The sequence below is a fragment of the Cyphomyrmex costatus genome, unplaced genomic scaffold, assembly GCF_001594065.2.
Source record: "Cyphomyrmex costatus isolate MS0001 unplaced genomic scaffold, Ccosl1.0 scaffold332, whole genome shotgun sequence".
Classification (NCBI taxonomy): Eukaryota; Metazoa; Arthropoda; class Insecta; order Hymenoptera; family Formicidae; genus Cyphomyrmex; species Cyphomyrmex costatus.
The window spans coordinates 291,497-311,432 of NW_017277473.1; the positions used below are offsets into that span (position 1 = coordinate 291,497).

Consider the following 19,936-nt stretch of genomic DNA (forward strand, 5'->3'; position numbering starts at 1 on the left):
AAAACGTAAAAAACATCAAACAATTCCATACTTTGTTATAGTGTAACAAAAAAAAAAAAACACTGAAGTGTGTGATTCGATGCGCCATTTCGCTAATTCATTGTCATCACCAGTTTATGAGCTATGATTAAAATATGTCCACTTTTACTTACATTTATTGTATATTTGCATTTATTTGTATAAATTGTCTCATTTTTTTTTAATTCGTAAGTCTTATTTACTTTCATCTGACATAAATCTACCGCACGGACCGATTGCATTTACATATAAATTGTGTATCTAATAATGAGACAAGCTAAGTTTCAAAATTTTTAGCAAAATTAAAATGCATTGCACTTTACGTGTTTACATCTTATCAAAATAGATTATGATTGATAAAGCTTTTTGCCTACATCACTTTCTATTTATGAACGGCATGCAATAAACATAAATTAAACTTTCCAGAGAAATAAATTCATTTATTGTAGCTTAACAATAAATAACATAATCTGAAGTAATAAACAATGTATTTGTCATTTAGTCTTACTAAACAACAAATACACATATATGAATTATTAACAAAATATTTTATTAAATTATATGTTATATTATTGATAATATATAAATAACAAAAAATATTAAAAATTAAATTATAGCATTCCAAAAATGAATGGTTAAACAATTGTCTAAAAATTAGGATTTAAAACAAAATTATTTAATAAATGCAAAAATATCAAGAAAAAAACAATTGCACATATTTCATTTACCACGACTCTCTGTATTAGCTACATTTCTTTGCGAATAAATAGAACCTTGAGCCAATCCCCTTAACGGTCCTTTTCGTAATTCGGATTGGGAGCCTTTAGCAAGATAATTATTAGTAGAGAGTAAACTTGCATCGTGTCCAATTGCGAGTGATCTTGAAAATGGTTGCTTAGTCAGCAAATTTGGATCTGGCCCCGACCATGGCGCATAATCTGGCCTATAATTGTTTACTTAATGTTACAAAAATATTACAACAAAAAAAGTAATCAAATATAATGGCATTTTTTTTCAACATACAACAGCAGATCGTTATTCGCTCCTTTTGCTAAATCCGAGTTTGATCCTATTGGTTTTCTTAAATATGGGGATTTATATTCTTTATCTTCTGTAGTACTGGTTCCACGTGAAACTCTAATGTAACATATTTTATTATATAGAAAATGCTATCAATAAAATATTGGGCGAGTTCAAAACGGCAAAGCGGCTAAGTATGCTTGCCGAGCGATCGAATATGATTAGTTGGATCTATACATAATAACCAATTATGTTCATTTGCTCAGCGAGCAGGTCCGTCACCGCTTTGTCAACTTGAACGTGCCCATTTTATTAACATGTTGACTATTGTGTCAATTCTGATATCTTATATATTTAAAAGACGTTATGACCTTAAATAAATGTACTTACTTTGGTATCTCAGTCTTATTTTTTGATCGTTTCAACTTCTCAGTTTCCATATCTTTACTTATCTTTTTAATAGGAGAAGCAGTTAATTTTATAGCTTCTGTCACTGGTGGACTATCTTTCCGTTCGTCGCTTCTACTACTACAATATTTCACACAACTCGTAAAAAAACATTAATAAAAATATTGATTCATGATTTTTTAGATATTGCTAAAAATGAAACGTTACCTTTGGCTGCTGGAAGTACATAGTGGTCGAGTAGCTTCTTCTGCCATTACTATATCTAATATATGTATTGCTCTTTCTTCGTCATAATCTACACTATCCATAGCAAGCATCACAATTCGGTCTGGTAAATTCTTATATTTTTGCATTAAACGTGTCTTTACTGCAATATTTTCTTTCTATAGTGGCTTTATCATTAGACATAAAAAGAAAATTAAAATTTTAATTTAACGAATACATACATTTATTCTTTTCTTCTAAACTTTTTATGCGTGGAGGAGGAGTAGGTGCAGTTTGTTCATCATGTACCTGTAAAGGCAATTTTTTTTACATATAACAATGTACATGCTACATAACAATGTATATTGAATGTGTGTGAGTGTAATAAAAAAATTCATTACCTCTTCCTCTTCTTTTTTTTTTATTAAAGCTCTGGCAGGAAGGGTAGGATTCCGTTTTTCATATCCTAATTCAATTAATTTTTCAGATGCTTTCTGCACATTATTATCGCTTTGTTCCAGCACATCCAATAATATCGTTTCGTCCACTTTTGGAAATACATTTTTCAGGTACCTGTACATACATTCCAAAACATATAAATCTTTAATATGAATGCTGTATTACTGCTACGTGCACAACATACAAACATAATGCATTACTATCATATGGATTTAATATATATTTTAAAATTATATGATTATAGTATATAACTCATTACTAAAACAACAATAATCTAATGTATAATTTTACTTTTAATTCATGTACATAGCATTAATGTATGCCGTTCGGCGTGCGCACATTCAATGAGCAAATTTCACTACAATATTTAAGAAATGTATTTAGTTGCTTACACATTATTTTAATATATTATATATCAGGACTTTCCAAATTTGTATCACGACTCACTTTTTAAAATAACAAATATTCGTGACCTATCTTGTTTTAGTAAATTAAAAAAAAAATGCCATGTTTTCTATTTCTATCCACGGACATGTTCGGATTCCCACCTAAGTGCTCGCCAGATATCAAGTTATTCTTGTTATTTACTGAACAAAGATAACAAGTGGGAATTAAAATATGTCTCAGGGGGAATGGAAAGTAATTTTATTAAATTAACTAGTTCTCTCCAATCGTGTTTCTATCAATGACGACTACATCAACATCTTCAACATCAACAATCTTCAACATTAATATAAAATATTTTTAGATCAAAAAGGTTTGATTATATTGTAGTTTATTTAGGAATTTAATTTTGATTTCTATATTATATTAAAAAAATTTTACGTTTTTTATTTTATTTATATATACGAAGTCATAAAAAAATGTATCGAAGCGAATTCAAATAATAAAGTTAATTTAACATTCTACCATTTTTCATGACAAAAAATATATATATATATATATATCGCTTTAAATATTCTTATTTGAATCGGATGCATTAATGCTGTCAATTGTACACTATAATTGTACACTATAGTAAATTAATAATATATAAAAACATTAATAATTAACATTATTTAGATTTTAGAATATGCACATGTGATTGATATCTAAAAATATTCATAAAATTTTCTTTCCTTTTTATAATAAACAATATAAACTACTCTACATACATATATTATTATCTAAATATTTTTAGAATAGAAAGCACATGCACATACTATCATGCTTAAATTTAATCTCGTTTTGGGATAAACGAGTTTTTTTCTTATTATACATACATATATGTATATATATGTATATATGTATATGATAATATACAGGGTGAGATCTAAAACAGACCTGAATAACTTATTGTTTTTGATGATATAAAAAATGTTTCAAATAAAAGTGCAACAGTTACGACAGGAACATGTTATGGTCATGTTGTTTTTCGACTAGGTATAAGAGGCACCAAAAAGATACGAAGACCAACTTCATTTTTTTAAATAGAATTACATATCTTTTTTACATGATATAATTCATTTAACAATTCTGTATATAAATGTATGAAGGTACAAGTATCAAACCAATAGTTGACGCGACATTTTACATTTTATTCTGATACATTTTGATACATAAAACATAAAATATCTCTACTTTAATACTTTTATACGCAAAATAATTAGAAAAATCATATTGTGTAAAAAAAAAATTATAAAATTCTATTTAAAAAAGTGAAAGTATATATAATCTTCATATATTTTTGGCACCTCCACCTAGAAAAAAAATGTAATCAAAACACATTCCCTTCGAAACCATTCCACTTTTATCTGAAACATTTTTTCATATCATCAAAAACAGGCAAGTTATTTAGGTAGCCTGTTTTAGATACCTCACTTTGTATATATACGTATGTATATATAATATATAATAAAAGTTTTACGATTTTGAAAGAAAAAGAAGATAGTAACCTTGAGAAGATATCCTTAAGGCAGATTAAGATTATCTAAAAAATTTTTTAATAAACTCCTCCCCCTTACTTTTTTATTATACATCTGACTTCAAGATCTTTCAAAAAGACTATAATATTGTTATTCTTTTTTTATAAAGAATTTCCTAAGTTATGAGGTTTCAAAATTACTATAATATTGTTATCCATTTTTTATTAAGAATTTTCTAAGTTATGAAGTTTCAAAATTACAGTATTGTCCGTGATATTTGCATGCATATTATCCAAGATGTCCAACTAACGGCTAAAACTTTTTAAATGTTGTTCCAAGTCATTTACCTTGACATCACATGATAAGATCAAGACCATTGGAGGTTGTTCCTATTATTTTTACTTTTACATTAGAAATTCTTTTTTACATTAAAAATAAAAATACGAGGAACAACTTTAACTAACCTTAATTTTGACATATGATGTCAAGGTAAAGATTCGGAACAATATTTAGAAGAGTTTCAGAACATCATTTCGACATCTTGGATAATGCAAATGCGTATTGTAACTTTGAAGCCTCATAACTTGAAAGTACTTAATAAGAATAACATTATTATAGTGTTTAAAAAAAATTTTGAAAACAATTACTTATTTAAAAAATTATTCATTTTAATATATTGTATTTTTTTATAGGAATTATATAAAAAACTATTCCATTAAAAAAAATAAAGGTTACTTTAAAATCTTACAACCACGTGTCCATCTAAAAAGGACCATCAAAAGATGTTCCCCTTGAAACAAAGTATAAAAATTCTTTCATTTAAAACGTTTTCTGGAATAACGAATGAGTTTGGAAAATAATTGCGCCTGAAACTTTAAATGAGATACCCTGTGTTTATATGTATAATATACACACATACACACACATACGCGCGCACGCACGTACGCACACATATACACATATACATCTGTGAATCAGTGTTTATATGTTATATTTAAAGAAAATATTGATAATGTATTTATAATATATACATAAGAATTTTGTATACGTATATGTCACACAGTTAAAGTGTAAACTCCATGTATACATTTACTGAAGTATGTTGTAGTCAATGTATACATTTACTTAAAAGTTAACACTTCGACTGTGATATATATATTTTATACAAAAATGTAAAAACTCTTTTATTCCCTTTTAATGATACAAATAACATAACAATGACATCTAATTAACAATACAAAGCTTTAATTTGTGCTACTAAATGACAAAAATAAAACATGAATAATATGGAACAAAAACCAACCTATTCTAGATAGCGTAAATTTTATATTATCCAACATTTATGTTATTGCAAACCAGGAAGAAACTGAAAAATAAACGAAAATAACAGATGTCATAAAATTACTTTATCAATGATAAAATATTTTTTTAATTTCTTAAAAGCGATAAAAATATAATAAAATAAACAAGATTAATAATAAAAATATAAACTACATTATATATTTGCTACCGTGCACAATAAATTATTTTGAAGAATCGGCGAATCAATATATAAATAATTGCATCTCTAGTACTTAATATTTAAATACAGTTGAAGGAAACCTATGATTCCATACATGCTACCGTTACATAATATCGTGTATATGCGTGAAATATACCAGACAATTATAACAATGCAAAAGAAAAGGCAGTGCTCTTTGACTGGTATACTTCCATGGAATTATCACAAGATACGATATCAACATCTAGCATCCAGACTGGGTGAAAAAGACTGAAACTATGATATTTGGGTTCAACCTAAGTTTCATTTTTGGGGAGTTAGGGGCTGGTCGAACCCCGCGAGGCGGACTCAATGTTAATGCTGCATGTATAGAATGAGCCGGTAGACGCCATCTTGGAATTGCATAATTTGAATGTACTCCCACAGGTGTACAGGGTCCTGGGGCACAAAGAGGATTCTTTTCCACTTGGAGAGCACTCATGACCAAAGCTGCCCTGTTATGGTATCTGAAAGATATTGGCTGTCGACTTAGCACCAGACCTGATACAGTGCTAATTTAAGAAAATAAACAGGGGAGCTCAGATAAATTTAATCAAAGAAACTTAAAAAAAATTAACTGTTTTATGTATGTATGATAGTCTTATTGTCCATGTTAATATTAATATTAATGTTTGTATTAAAATGTTAAGAAGTGTAAGTACTAAACTTCAGATGAAAAATTTTGGTAACAGATAATTTATATACTAAAAAAAAACTTACTTCTTTAGTAAAAGACGAATATGTGTATCCGAAACTGTCGGAAATACAGCGTTGATCTTCGCCACTTGTGACTCAGAGTCGGAATTTTGAGTAAAACTTGTCTCTGTATTTCTCACTGGAGTCGGAGATCCTAAAGTCAAGTCACCTAACCGAGTTGTCATCACACTGGTGGATTTCAATGACATTGGCGTTTTCAGCTCCTGCACATACACGCGTGTCTATCTATATAACAGTTACAAAAACATTTTGTGTATGCGAGTGTATATGTATGTATGTACATATGTGTACGTATACTGACATATCGTGGAAACTAACTTGATGAAAAGCAGGCATGATTCATGAGGATGACTTTCAATATAAATGTTTACTTACCTGTGCACTGGGAGGTAAGAATGCTAGTTGTGGATTATGATAAGGGGACGGTGTTGGATAAATTTGTGGAACTCTGTGAGCACCTGTATAATTTAAGTGCCCACCACTTCCGCTTCCTCCAGTCTATTTATTTGTAGTATCGTGTGCGTTATCCAAATGCAGCGTGTGCATATCACAAGAATATATACATATACAATTTATCATACACATACACGCACACGCATGCGAACGCGCACACGCAGCATATGATGTTTCAAATAGAAATTAGAATGTCTCTCCTTACACATAAATAACATAAACACATGAATGTAATCTCAAGTACGATAATGTTTTACATAAAATATTTTATTTTTTTAAATAATGTCATATTTTTTAATAGTTAATACCGATATATTTAATTCATTTCAATTTATATTATAAAATAATTTATCAATTCAATTTATATTATAAAATAACAAAAAATATTTAAAAAATTTCTCATTTTATCATAATTATATTCATTATTCGTGCGATCTAATGAAAGAACATTTATTTCAATAAATAAAAATATTTTTTATATAATTTTTATTTTATAATTGTATTAAATTATTAAAAATAAATACATGTAATCATGATAGATGTACGTATTTTTTATAAGTAATCTATTTTAAAATTAAAAAATTCTTGAGGTCAAATATAATGCAAGAGAGTAAAAATGTTTTTATTCAACGCTTACAAATAATAAGTTGTAAGTAACAAACAGTAACTTTATATAGAATGTCATTAAAATTAAATTATAAAAACGTTAAGTTAAACATTTAATTAATATGTAACTGCATGTGATTCATATATTTAATATTTAATTATCTTTAATAAAATAATTAAATATTATCTCAATAAAAACCTATTTATTCTATCTGTTTTTTTTTGGGGGGGGGGGATTATTTACATAACTATTTACATGTAAACTTTTCTCTGTAAAACGTCACATACATGTAGACTAAGTTCGTCTTATTTGCTGTATTGACACTTAGAAATATTGACTGTTCATTTATACAAACATTATTCGCAAATCAAATGACAATTATCGCATCTAGAGTGACAAAGATATATTTTTTTTATAAACAATATTAAATACAATATTAAAAATAATGTATTTATTTTTTTTTTTTAAATAATTGCACAGTTCTTTTTGAAAGTAATTTATTAATTTTTTCTTGCTAATCAAAAAATGATACCAAGATCTGATCTATGGCGTTTAACTCAGAGATATTCCAACAATATTAAAAATATATTTTCGAAGTTTATAAAAATATTTTATGCACACAAACAAAGAATTTTGAAAAAATCATTAAAAAAACAGGAAGAAATAATAAATTTTGAAATATAAAACCAAATAATTAAAAAAAATCGTAAAAAATATTTGACAACTTAGACTTACAACTGTATGTTTTTAGTTCAAATCCTTTTTTGCAAAACTAATTTCCGACCATTTGTTAAAAAATTATTGAGCACCAAAGCAACCCGTGTGTTATCTACGGTACACGACATCCTTTCAAGTCTAAAATGCTTATAAAAATACGGAAATGCTTTAAAATGTATTGAATTAAACAATGATATCAACATTTTAATGTGCGAACAAGACGAACTTAGTCACAATGTAACAGGTCACTCACAATCAGACATATTTAAAAAAAACTATTCAATGCTTAAAAAAAAGGTCCACATTGTAATTTATTGAAATATCATGTGTTATAACATATAAGTATCAAAGTTGTATATATGTACATTAAAAAAAATTTTTTTAAACTTGACAATGTATAATATATAATATTCAAACAATGAAACATCCTACATAAACACCGTAAAAGCATTCAATGATATAGTGATAGATTTGTATGAATATTTCAAACAATGTTAAATGATTAATTATCAACATAAATATTCTTTTAGCATAGCAAGTTATCAACCTTGACATTCTTTTAGCACGATAAAATATAAATATTGACATGAACCTTGACCTTCAATATATTTAGAACATATTATACTTTTTCCTTTATTAATATTATCAGATGGTGAAATTTTTATCAATAATATGTATCAAAAAAAAAAAAATAAAAGCCAATTTAAATAAAATAAAATTACAAATTATAAGGTACACAGTAATAAAAGAAAATCATTGAAATTGTATAATATGAAAAAGAAGCAAACCCATCATTATTATTTTAACTACCTCACAAATCTTTGTAATCAGTTTCTTAATTAATGCGCTATACTATTATTTTTTCTATAATGTAATTTTAAATTCCTATACTTTTCACATTAAAATACACTTTTCAAAGTGTCTTTAAATAAAAATCTTCGACATAATTAATGGAATCCCTTCAGAATTTAATGCTATATAAAATCAATGTCAAGTTTTCATTATAGTCAGTTTACAGATAATCTCTCATTATGCTATAGTTTTTTTTCGCTAAAATATAACAATTTAAAGGTGTAATGAATTCTCTAAATCCTGAAAATTTATTACGTCAAATCGTTACACTCTAGCGAAAAAAAAAGCTGTAGTTAATAATACTACCGATAAGATATTATTAAAGATGGCTGACCCTGGAAAAATTTTTGTAACTATTAAGGGTCTCGAAGATCTGGGGATAATTGAAGAACAATGGCATTATCAACAATTAATATATACATTTACGATTATTAATATAAATATTTGGATAATACGTTATTAAATTTATAATATTTTATTAATATCATCTCTATATTGATAATTAAACTCGGATGATAATACTAAAATCACAGTTTTAAATAAAAATCAAGTATAATTGAATTTTAAACATCTATACAAAATTAATAAATCATAAAATTAGTACTATGTTAACATACTTTTAATCATTTAAATTTTAATAGTCACGCAAATTTCTGTAAACTGACCATCTAATAGTATCTCGTCGGTGATTTTATTGCCATAGCAGGTGTATTAAAACAGAATCTGCTGAAAGTAATGAAATAAAAGACTAAATTCTAGTTGGTTGTAGCAATTAAACGTAAGCAAGAACACACCTTGCATCATAAGATAGGGTGGAATTTTTCGTCTATGGAACCATTTTAGCCAGCGTTAACGTGTATGTTTTTTAACATATTTAACATTTGAAAATCGCTTTTATGCTTTTAAGTAACAATTGTGTTTGAGAAACGTAGTTATAAGCACGTTACCATAAAGGGAAATTGTTGAAGCTTTTATGTATTGAAGGTAAATACATCATTTCTATAGTCATCTAAATAATGAAATCTTTATATTATATTTACAATTTTTATAAACAAACAAATTTCTCAATAAAAGTTATATGCAACATTCATTAAAATTTTAAAATAGTAGTACAAAAATTATCTCTGACAATCATAAACTATTTTCTTATACAATTTGTTTCTTTGAAGATGTTTCTTAATAAGCAGAATAATCCCATTAATTTTGATTCATGTAAATTTTGCATCAATGTAGTATAAATTGTTATTCTGCATAATTTGTTTTTCTCTGTTGTTTTTAAATACATAAGAAGCTATATTATGTTCAGTAATAAGTTAGTTATGTTTAAAATGGTATTGAGCATAAATACCTAATACAGGAAATTTTTTTTACAAATTTTTATATCATATTCAAGTTGTTGAAATTGATGAAACAGCTCTAACTTACTCTAATACAAAATTGGAAAAAATTAAATATAAAATAGATTCTGTAAATTTTTATCTTAAGAAGTACAAAAGTGGTTTAATAATAGTATAACGATATGTGAAATAGATAATTAAAAATTTTATTGAAATACATCTTTAGGTATTTTAAAAGAAAATTTTTCTGAAATAACTTAAGAAGCTAACTTGTTAAATTTTCTTATTATTAAATTTTGTTTCTAACAAAGATAAGTGTACTTTTTTTTATACAAGTATACATATACAGGGTGACCCATTTTAACTTAGGCAGCCAAATAACTCGAAAAATAAGCACACTACGAAAAAATGTTTAGAATGAAAATTTCGTCATTTCGAGGGGGACGTACAATGACGTTAAACTCTACTTTACAAAATTACAAAATTTACAAAAAAAAATTATAAAATTTTCAAATTTCAAACAAATCACACATTTATGATTGGATATAAAATGAGAATAAAAAATTAAATAAATTTATTATAATTCCAAAGAACAAACACTTTATAAATACATAATTTATACTGGATGTTCTTTGAAAAAAAAACTGATAATATATAAATATCTAATTGTAAGTACAAAAAGTCAAAGAAATAAAATAAAATAAATTAAATAATAAATTTAATAAAAAAATATATATATATAATTAAAATACCATGAATGAGTCTATACAATTTATAATTATTGGTGCACAACATGGTCGTGTTCAGCAGACTCAACTGTTGCAGAGCAGATCCATGAACGCTCACTGCTATTGGATGATCTAAAAGAATATACAAATAGCAGTGAGCGCTCACGGATCCGCTCCACAACAGTTGAGTCTGCTGAACGTGACCAATGTCAGTTTATTAAAATAATATGATTAACAATTAAGACAAGTTAAAATGCAAATATTTTGATCAGAATTTTGATCCTCCTCAGTGCTGTAGTTCATTTTACAAATTTTTTTAATGACGAACTTACAGAATAAAAATGCTTTTTAACAAATCTAGTCACAAATTATATAACAATCACTTTTATGACTTAATTGTGAATGCATATAGAAATACAATTGCTACAACTGACCTGCATAGGAATATCTTGAGAAGTGGTAGTAGTAGCAGAACTCAGTGCCATTGAATTCTGAGACTGTATGTACTGAGAATACTGCCAATATCTTACTCTTGGATCTTCCCATGTTGTAGTTCGATTAAAATGATTTATGAAATATCTAAAGATCACCATTAACAGTTATAAGTGTCTGATTTGTTGTTTCAAAGAAATATTATAAATCGATTTTCTATAAATATTTTTAACTCTCAATGCGTTAATCATAAATATTTAATCAAAATTGTATTAAATACAAAGCATCTTGCTTAATGCACACGTAGAATGTTATCTCTTATTGCTATCTTTTTCATTAATAAACACATTGATAATTTAATCATGTATTTATTTCAAGAATTGTAAAAAATTATCGAAAACAAAGTATATGCAGCTACTTTACGTTATACGAATTTATTGATACAGGATTTCGATTTTTGGACTCCATTACTAAGTTATTTAATGAAAAGAATAAAAAAATAAATATTCTGAAGTGCACTTTACGTACGGACGACCGCTGCGAATGTCGTATCTACATTCCCAGCCGGGAGGTAATTGACTCCTATCATTCTGTTCCGCCATCTTTCTGCGTCGTGTTCTCGTATTCTCTTAATAATTGCAACAAATTATTATGTAGATAATGTTTTCTCGAGTCAGATACTAGTTTGATACTAAATACTAACTACTGTCGCGAAATCACACAACCACCACAAACATCTATCTATATATTATACTAGCTGCTATCTCCCCACATTTTCTTACGTAAAAGTACTATATGCGCAAATTAGATGCGTAGAATATGACCATCACGTGATCAAACGTACGAAAGAGGTACCCCGTCAACGCGGTGCTACAAATGCTCTGAAGCGTTTCTTGATTGGTCAATTTGTAAAGTTCTTTCTTCTGATTGGTCAATCAAACGCTTCAAAGCATTTGTAACGAGAATTTGACTGCACCCAGAGATACGAAAGCTCACTGAAGAGCTCAGTGAGATGATTCTGAATTTAAATGCACCTAAAAAATTGCTAAATAGCGGATTAGTTTTCTCTGAACATATTCGAATAGTATTTTCGACCCGACCGAGTTTGCACTAACTTGGGTTGGAAAATACTTTGTTATTGGTGGACACGCTTTACCAATAGGAGAACACAAAATATCATCAACTCAAGTTAATGGGCGAGTTCAAGACGACAAAGCGGCTAGGTACGCTTGCTCGAGTATGATTGGTTGGATCTATAAGTAATAACCAATTATATTCAATCGCTCGGCAAGCATACCTAGCCGCTTTACCGTCTTGAACTCGCCCAATGGCTGCGTTCAGCAGAGAAAGCAGCTTTGCATTTTTGCAACTGTTGTAAAATTCTTTAATATGATTGGTCTTACCCTTATTTCCTTATTAATTTACTATATCATAACTACGGTCCATTTGATGTTACGAATTTTTCAATGCATTTTTTTATTGATCAATTAGTAAAATTTTTCTTCTGATTGGTCAATTAAAAGCTTCGAAATATTTGTAACATCAAGTGAACTACACCTCATATTAGCGGCTTGACTTACCGACGTTGAGTCGATAACGCTCAACGCGCGCGAGCTTGAAATAAAAAAGAGCCATAGACAATAATATATAAAATATGTGTGGAATTCTATTACGTATTTTTCTGTTGCGTATAAATAAAGTTTAAAATTCCAGCAAAAAAATGCATGAATTATTTCTCCATTATGTACTTATATATATTATTTATATAAAAATCTTTGAAAACTAGTTGTAGAAATAGGACAGCCGAATATCACACGCCAAAATTAATGCGTAAAAATAAAAAAAAATACATGCAAAAGGATATGAAGTGTTCGTAATAATGTCGTAATAACATATTGATGCTATTTTAAAACCGACACATACACTGAAAAAAAATATACATGTCATGTTTATCTTTTACAAAGAAATCGACAAATTTGGATTGTATTGAAATTGATGAGCAGTAGTGTATACATATGTACAATACAAACATATGTATATTTTAACCATGTATACATATTTTTAATGGAAATTAAACTTTACAAACTATTATAATTGATTAAAATTTATAATTGTTTATTAATCTTTAATGTATAAATTGAGGAAATTACACAATCCTCTTTCGTTTATAAACATTCTTTCATATATTTTGAAAAAATATAAATAGAAAATATAACAATTTTTGTGCAACATCTTATTAACTTGAGTATATCATTAGAAAGTCTAATATATGTATGGTAAATAAATAATTGTTGTTACGTTTGTGATATGCTAACTAAATGCTGGAAGTATATATTCAAACCGTAACAAAAATACAAATTAGAACATAAATTGAATGTAAAGGGAGAGTAATGGAAGCTTATCTAAATGTTTTAAGGAAGTTTAATTATGCTTCTGTCACTCACCCTTTACATTTGATTCACATTTCTTCTTGCCTTATGTTTTATTTTAACAAGGGAAAGTATATCTAAATAAATGCTGAGATAATTATCACATTCTATTTTACAGAACCTTTCTTATTTTTATCTTTACCATACAAAGCATCTAGAAATAAACCTAAAAATACTATAAATGTACTTAACCATTGCCTAAGAGAAAGATTATTACCAAAAATTAATATAGAGCCTAAAACGGTAAAAAATTTTCTAGTAGTAGTTATAATTGAACATGGCAGTGGACCAAATTCAGCTACCGTTAGAAATATGAAATATTGTCCAAATGCCCCAGCTATAGAAAATGTCATTAAATGCCATACAGTGGAAGGATATCTTTGCAGAAAACGAATAAATTCAAAAAGTTCTCCAGAAATAAGAATCACTGTGCCACTAAGAATAACAGACCAAAGATTCATATTAAGCATCATGTGTCCTGACTTTGAGTTGTGCTCAGCCCTCATTCGTTCCTGCACTGCACTTGTTAATCCGTCCATCGTTAACGATAATAATAATAATAATTCTCCAACTGATAATTGTGCCTCTGTTTGCTTTTTAGAAACATTACCATCCTTATACATGAACAATGCAACTCCAATGACAATAAAGAAAATGAATATGTACTTTCTAATTGGATATATCTGTAAAGGAAAAAATAATAGTTAAAGATAGCAAAAAATTCAAGAAGAATTAAAAAAGTATCTTGGTAAATAGACTTATTGCACACCTTTTTTCCTAGTAATACACCTAATACCATTACAGGTATAGGCTTGCCAGCTTTACCGATCACCTGCGTTGGATAATTGACAAACTGTAATGCCATATTACTGCACACCATAGCAAGAAGATATGTTAGGGCAGACAACGAATAATATAAAGTCGATGTAGTATCCTCGCCTTGTTTCATCACAGTCAGCAAAATCATTTTAGCAAATACGTAATTTACCAGACACTGGACGAAAACCAGTGCAAACATGTACGAGAATTTTTCTTGATTCTCTCCATCGCCGTACTGTCCACGTGTAATTTTCTCTTGCAACATACCGAAGTAGAAATAGCACACAAATATGCCGGTCGCACATATAAACAGCTTAGTATGTTTGCTACTAATAGCCATTTTTTAACGGATATAATATTATAAAACCACATCAAAAAAAGCCTGTCTTCTGATGTATCGTTAGCGTTATTTCAACCAGAAGCTCCCAAACCAACTGGAGCCTTTAAACTTTAAAGGTACGATTTCAAGCAGTGAAGCTTCGCTGGCAAAATTCCCCCACTCCACTGAAAACAAAGCAGGTTTAAATCGAACATAGACTTTGGATATATTATATACACTATTGGTCTATTTTCTGTTCCTGCCTTTGACTTTAAAGCGGGGAGCATAGACTTTTGCAAAACGCATAATACATATACATAAAGAATTTGATTGGTCCATTGACTCATGCATAAGAAAATGGGCCAATGAAATTCCTTATGCACATGCTTTATGCATTAATTGCGTTGCTGACTTTATATCGCGAGATATCGAAACTCAAGATGTATTGCGCCATCGATGACCAAGTGGTCAATGTAGGAACTACAATGGTATGGCGATCTGACGGAATTTTACGGATTTTATTGATTTTATTCTGTAAAGGAATTGTTGTTTTCCTACGAAAAAAAAAATGGTTATATACTGTTTCTACGTTGTTGTTTCTGTTTTCTATGTTGTATCTTTTCCTACTTTTGTTTCCTACTTCTTGTTGTTTGTCTCTTGTCTTCTTGATTAAAAAAGCAAGAGACAAACAGCAAGAAACAGAAAACAAAAAGCACATTGTAAAATTAGACTAAAAGTATACACTAGTTCAGCCACAGAAAACAAATCTATATCCAGATCCACACAACTTGCATAGCTGCATAAACGCATGCATAAAGAAAATTATCCAATCGCATTTTCCTTATAGAGATGCACATAAAATGTGATTGGGTCATTTTCTTTATGCCTATTCTTAATAATATTTCCTCCGCAGACTCTAAAAAGCTTCGTTTAAAATCTTTAAGGAATACTTTCATAATATAACCTTTACTTGGGGAATTATTGCAACATGGAGCAGTGCATTCAATCATTTTTGCTGTAAATAAATTGAATTAGTGTTTATATTTGATATTATAAATATAACAATTTTTTAGATACTACTATAATATCTTAACGACACTATTGTATAAAATGAGATAATATATAATTATATAACATAATTTGTGTGAATGAAATATTAGGTATAGAGCGAGATACTGTATACATCTTTCTGTCATAGGATTTTATCCAACTCGCTTGTGATTGGACTCTGTTATAGGATCTCTAATTTTAACGTATTTCTATCGAATAATAAATAGTATGCAAAGCAGAATAAATATTGTATCTTCATTTATTATTCCTGCTTGCTCAGAATTTAAAAAACTTAGTTAAATATAAATCATAGAATATAATATATTGTACAGAATAGTTTTATCATACATTATAACTTATAAAAAGATTTATTATTTCTATCTCTGTTTTATTTGTCTCTTTTCGACGTCTTGCTTTTCTTCTTCTTACTGTGTATTTTCTTAGTCTTTTCTTCCTTTTTGTCTCTCGATTTCGATTTATTTTCTTTTCGTTTTTGCAGCATTTTCTTTTTCTTCTTTTTTACTGAAATTTCATCCTCTGACGATGACGAAGAATCCGTTGACGTCGAACTAGACGAACTGGAGCTGGATGACGAGCTGGTAGACTCATCAGAACTCAAGGGTTCTTCCTTGGTAATCAATGGCGGCACAGCAACTGGCTTTGGATGAGACTTTAAATGCTCTCTCAAATCGTCTGTCAAGCCACCCAAGCCGATCGACGTAAAGAAGTTGATTGCAAAACGTGTGTTCTTCGGATCATCTCTAGGAAACAGTCCTTCAAACACCTCCTGCAATGTTATGTCCTTAACCCGTTCGTTCAACTTCGCCAAACCCATGTACTCGGAGAGTTCCTGAAACAAGATCTTGATAAATATTCTGTTGGAACTCGTGGTGTCTTCCTCATTCAGTTTTATGCACGAAAGTACACTCCACGATATAGAGTCTGTAAAGAGTAAATGTGCAAAGAATTTTGACACATTTCGCAACTTGTTCGTGTCAAGGCGGTGTATTGTGTGATAGGAGTCTTTGAAAATTTGCTCGAATGGTGTTACATATCTTTTATTAATAGCGCAAAACCGACCGGCTAAGAGGCCAAAGAACTTCTCATACGTCCGCATTTCCGCACAACAATCTAAAAACATATGACACAGTTCAACCTCCTGTCCAGGTTTCAGTTGCATTTTCATCAATTTATGTGCACATTCCTCGAAATCGAGCGAAGAGTGTATAGTCAGATATATAGTCCGTCGAAGTGCAGTCAGATTTGTTTCTGTATTATCAAGAATCACTCCTTCCTTTCCCTCGATCTGTTCCATGCTGCTGTCATTGTCTGAGCTTTCCTCTTCCCCATCTTCGTCATCGCCCTCTGAGTCACTGACGTCCGAGCCAAGAATTTCTTTACACAACTGCTTGTATTTTTCTTCGGAAGCAAGATAATCCGCGTCAAACTTGAATACGTTTAATATATCTTGTGCTTCCATCTCATCATCCAATCTTATCAAATGAGTAATTTGATGTTCTTCCTCCACAAGATCCAGTTCTTCGGGTACAGCCTCATGATCCTTAAATCCATCCTTCCTGATCTGGAACATAACTTCTATCATATACTGGACTCGCTTGTCCAATTGTCCTTCATGCAATATGTTCCTGAGCATTTCAAAGATAGCCTCGATACCCCTTCGTGAAACCTCTGTCAATTTCATACCACATTCCTTCAAAAACGCTATGGCTACTTCAACGGAATCGTCGGTTGGCGTCTCCAGCAGTAGAGTCAAGATTTCCAAAGCGATAATCTCATAAGCCACACGCTGGTTAACCAAATGCGCTATAAAAGTTCCTGAAGATATGCACAAAGGTTTATCATTCCGTTTGAATCCACGTTTGAATTGCAGAACAAGTCGCTTCAGCACTAGCTCGCCTATGTTAGGAAACTTGGAATTGATTATAGATGTTAATGCTGCGTAAACTGGAGTGAATGTTGGAGACGCAGCTTGTGCCTGAATGATAGATCGTGCCAACAGGCCTCTACCTCGGACAATGTTCTCACGCAGCAGCTCCCGTGTTATGATTCCGATATTGCTGGTGTTTACTTTATTGATGTATCCGTGAATGGATTTTTTTAATGCTTCCCAGGCAATACGTTGATAAGCAGCTCCTGACTTATCAGTGATTTCTGCTTGGAGCATACGCAATTTGGCAGGTGGGATGTACGCGCCTCCCGTCCTCGAGGTCAGAAGATCTACCGTCCGCTTCTGTTTGGCATTCTCAGGGTTCTCTCGCGCTTTATCCGGTTCTCCATAATACCTGCTACCGATCTCCTCCTGTGATGAATTCCTCTTCCCAGCTGCTCCACCGTCGCTGTCCCTAAGATCGTCGGTGTACCTACGATCTCTGTGATTGTCGCGTCGGGAGCTCCGATGATCGTCATCGCGCTTAGAACCGCGGTAGCTGTCGTCCCGTTTAGAGTTCCTGTGCTCGTCATTGCGTCTGGAACTCCTGTGATCATCGTGCAGCCTGGAATTCCTATGATCGCCGTTATGCTTTAACTCTTTGGAATCGTTATGTTTGTGGTCTTTGCGCTTACGAGAACGTTCCTTATCCTCGTCTTCGTCTCTTCGCGAGTGCGATCTCTTCATCCTGAACTTGTATAACCTTAAATTGTCTCCGCCACAACAGCTTCGTGAATTTTCAACTCTTCTTCTTCTTTAATTAATGGGCGAATTTTCAACGATCGTGTACTCGCAATTATGTTATTCTCTATGGCTACGTTCCAAAATATAAAGGCCGCAACACACATTTTTGCATGACGCATAAGAGAATCAACAAATCATAATCCTTCTTTTCTTCCCACTTCACGGAAGAGAAGCATTTTGATTGGTTGATTGATAACAGCGAGCGCTCACTCAACTGTTGAGTCCGCTGAACGTAGAGTTGTGAGTTTGTCACTAACCTGGTGCCGCAAACCGCGGGGCCTGTTCTTTTTACCGAACTGGTACACAGAGTGCAATAAGTTGAAGTGAAACAGATATACGTTTGTTTCATTTCAACTTATTGCACTGTATGTACCAGTTCAGACAGTGCAGGCAAAAAGAACAGTGTAATCGCCTTAAAGATCAGGGCTGCGTTCAGAAATTACGCCTAGGTAACTCTAGGCTATAGTTTACGTTACGTATATTATATCAAAAATGCACCCAAGAGTTATCTGAGTGTAATTTCTGAACGCACCCCTGTACTTGGCATAAGACTAACCTAAAACTTAACCTTTAATCTAACCTTTTACCTAGACTTTATTATAAAAGCTCAGGAAAACAGTGTAATGCATGTAATACATATCAGAACATCAAAGAATCCAGTGTCTGCGTCAAAGTAATGCGTGGAGCAGTAGGAGACGCTACAATTCGCCTTCATCCGTAGGCATCCTTCGACAAAAAATGCTAATTTAATGTTATATTGGAAGAGTCCAAATACTAATTATAATCTTGTAGTATACTAAGCTTTATTTACTCGCCTTATGCTGATCATACCTTAGGTAAATTACACAAAAACTTACATCAAACACCAAACAAAATTAATTTTGAATGTTACTCGGAAACAGACGGCTCAAAGATTAAACAAAAATGGTAATATTTAGGCAATATTACTAGTGTTACATCTACGTTGTCATCTTTAAAAGAAATGGTACCTTCAAAAATTACAATGAAAGTACGATTCCATTAGTACAACTTATCTAACTCTTTCTAATAGTTTTTATTTATGATAACGCGTTAAATTATACCTCATTCATATTGTTTGCATGCTTTTCACCTAAGCAATATGTATGAGTATATCTTGACCTTCCGAAATTCAATTTATTTCGTCTATTACAAAAAACAAAATTATAATTTAAAATTTTTTTCTAGAGTAAAATTTTCATGATTTTTTAAA

General features: G+C 30.2%; 3 protein-coding genes across 4 annotated transcripts; all 3 read right to left on the reverse strand.

The window, feature by feature from the left end:
* Nucleotides 1-738: 738 nt before the first annotated feature.
* LOC108776001 (uncharacterized) lies at nucleotides 739-12,165 on the reverse strand. 2 transcript variants are annotated; one of them, XM_018542489.1, is made up of 12 exons: nucleotides 12,100-12,165; nucleotides 11,925-12,024; nucleotides 11,399-11,543; nucleotides 6,646-6,768; nucleotides 6,274-6,473; nucleotides 5,811-6,020; nucleotides 2,052-2,223; nucleotides 1,893-1,959; nucleotides 1,654-1,813; nucleotides 1,429-1,566; nucleotides 1,042-1,155; nucleotides 739-961 (listed from the first exon to the last, which is right to left on the reverse strand). In XM_018542489.1, exons 2-12 carry the CDS (start codon nucleotides 11,996-11,998, stop codon nucleotides 739-741), a joined length of 1,626 nt encoding a protein of 541 aa, XP_018397991.1. In that variant the 5' UTR covers nucleotides 11,999-12,024; nucleotides 12,100-12,165. The 2 variants fall into 2 exon arrangements, with proteins under 2 accessions (XP_018397991.1, XP_018397992.1); XM_018542490.1 differs by lacking the exons at nucleotides 5,811-6,020; nucleotides 12,100-12,165 and having other exon boundaries at nucleotides 11,925-12,095.
* A 1,558-nt stretch (nucleotides 12,166-13,723) lies between these two features.
* On the reverse strand, nucleotides 13,724-15,134 carry meigo (Solute carrier family 35 member B1 homolog meigo). The gene is made up of 2 exons (XM_018542510.1): nucleotides 14,595-15,134; nucleotides 13,724-14,508 (listed from the first exon to the last, which is right to left on the reverse strand). The coding sequence occupies exons 1-2, from the start codon at nucleotides 14,982-14,984 to the stop codon at nucleotides 13,933-13,935; spliced, it is 966 nt and encodes a 321-aa protein (XP_018398012.1). The 5' UTR covers nucleotides 14,985-15,134; the 3' UTR covers nucleotides 13,724-13,932.
* Nucleotides 15,135-16,401: 1,267 nt separating this feature from the next.
* ncm (pre-mRNA-splicing factor nucampholin) lies at nucleotides 16,402-18,756 on the reverse strand. Its single transcript, XM_018542487.1, has one exon. The coding sequence runs from the start codon at nucleotides 18,646-18,648 to the stop codon at nucleotides 16,402-16,404; it is 2,247 nt and encodes a 748-aa protein (XP_018397989.1). The 5' UTR covers nucleotides 18,649-18,756.
* Nucleotides 18,757-19,936: the final 1,180 nt, after the last annotated feature.

Excerpts from the sequence above, each read along its gene's own strand:
- LOC108776001 (XM_018542489.1), bottom strand. The coding sequence starts at position 11,998 with ATGGCGGAACAGAATGATAGGAGTCAATTACCTCCCGGCTGGGAATGT. Across the intron at positions 1,960-2,051 it reads AAAAAAAAGAAGAGGAAGAG|GTACATGATGAACAAACTGC; the intron begins GTAATGAATTTT and ends TTGCCTTTACAG. Across the intron at positions 1,156-1,428 it reads AATAAGACTGAGATACCAAA|AGTTTCACGTGGAACCAGTA; the intron begins GTAAGTACATTT and ends ATGTTACATTAG.
- ncm (XM_018542487.1), bottom strand. The coding sequence starts at position 18,648 with ATGAAGAGATCGCACTCGCGAAGAGACGAAGACGAGGATAAGGAACGT.
- meigo (XM_018542510.1), bottom strand. The coding sequence starts at position 14,984 with ATGGCTATTAGTAGCAAACATACTAAGCTGTTTATATGTGCGACCGGC. Across the intron at positions 14,509-14,594 it reads GTGTATTACTAGGAAAAAAG|ATATATCCAATTAGAAAGTA; the intron begins GTGTGCAATAAG and ends TTTCCTTTACAG.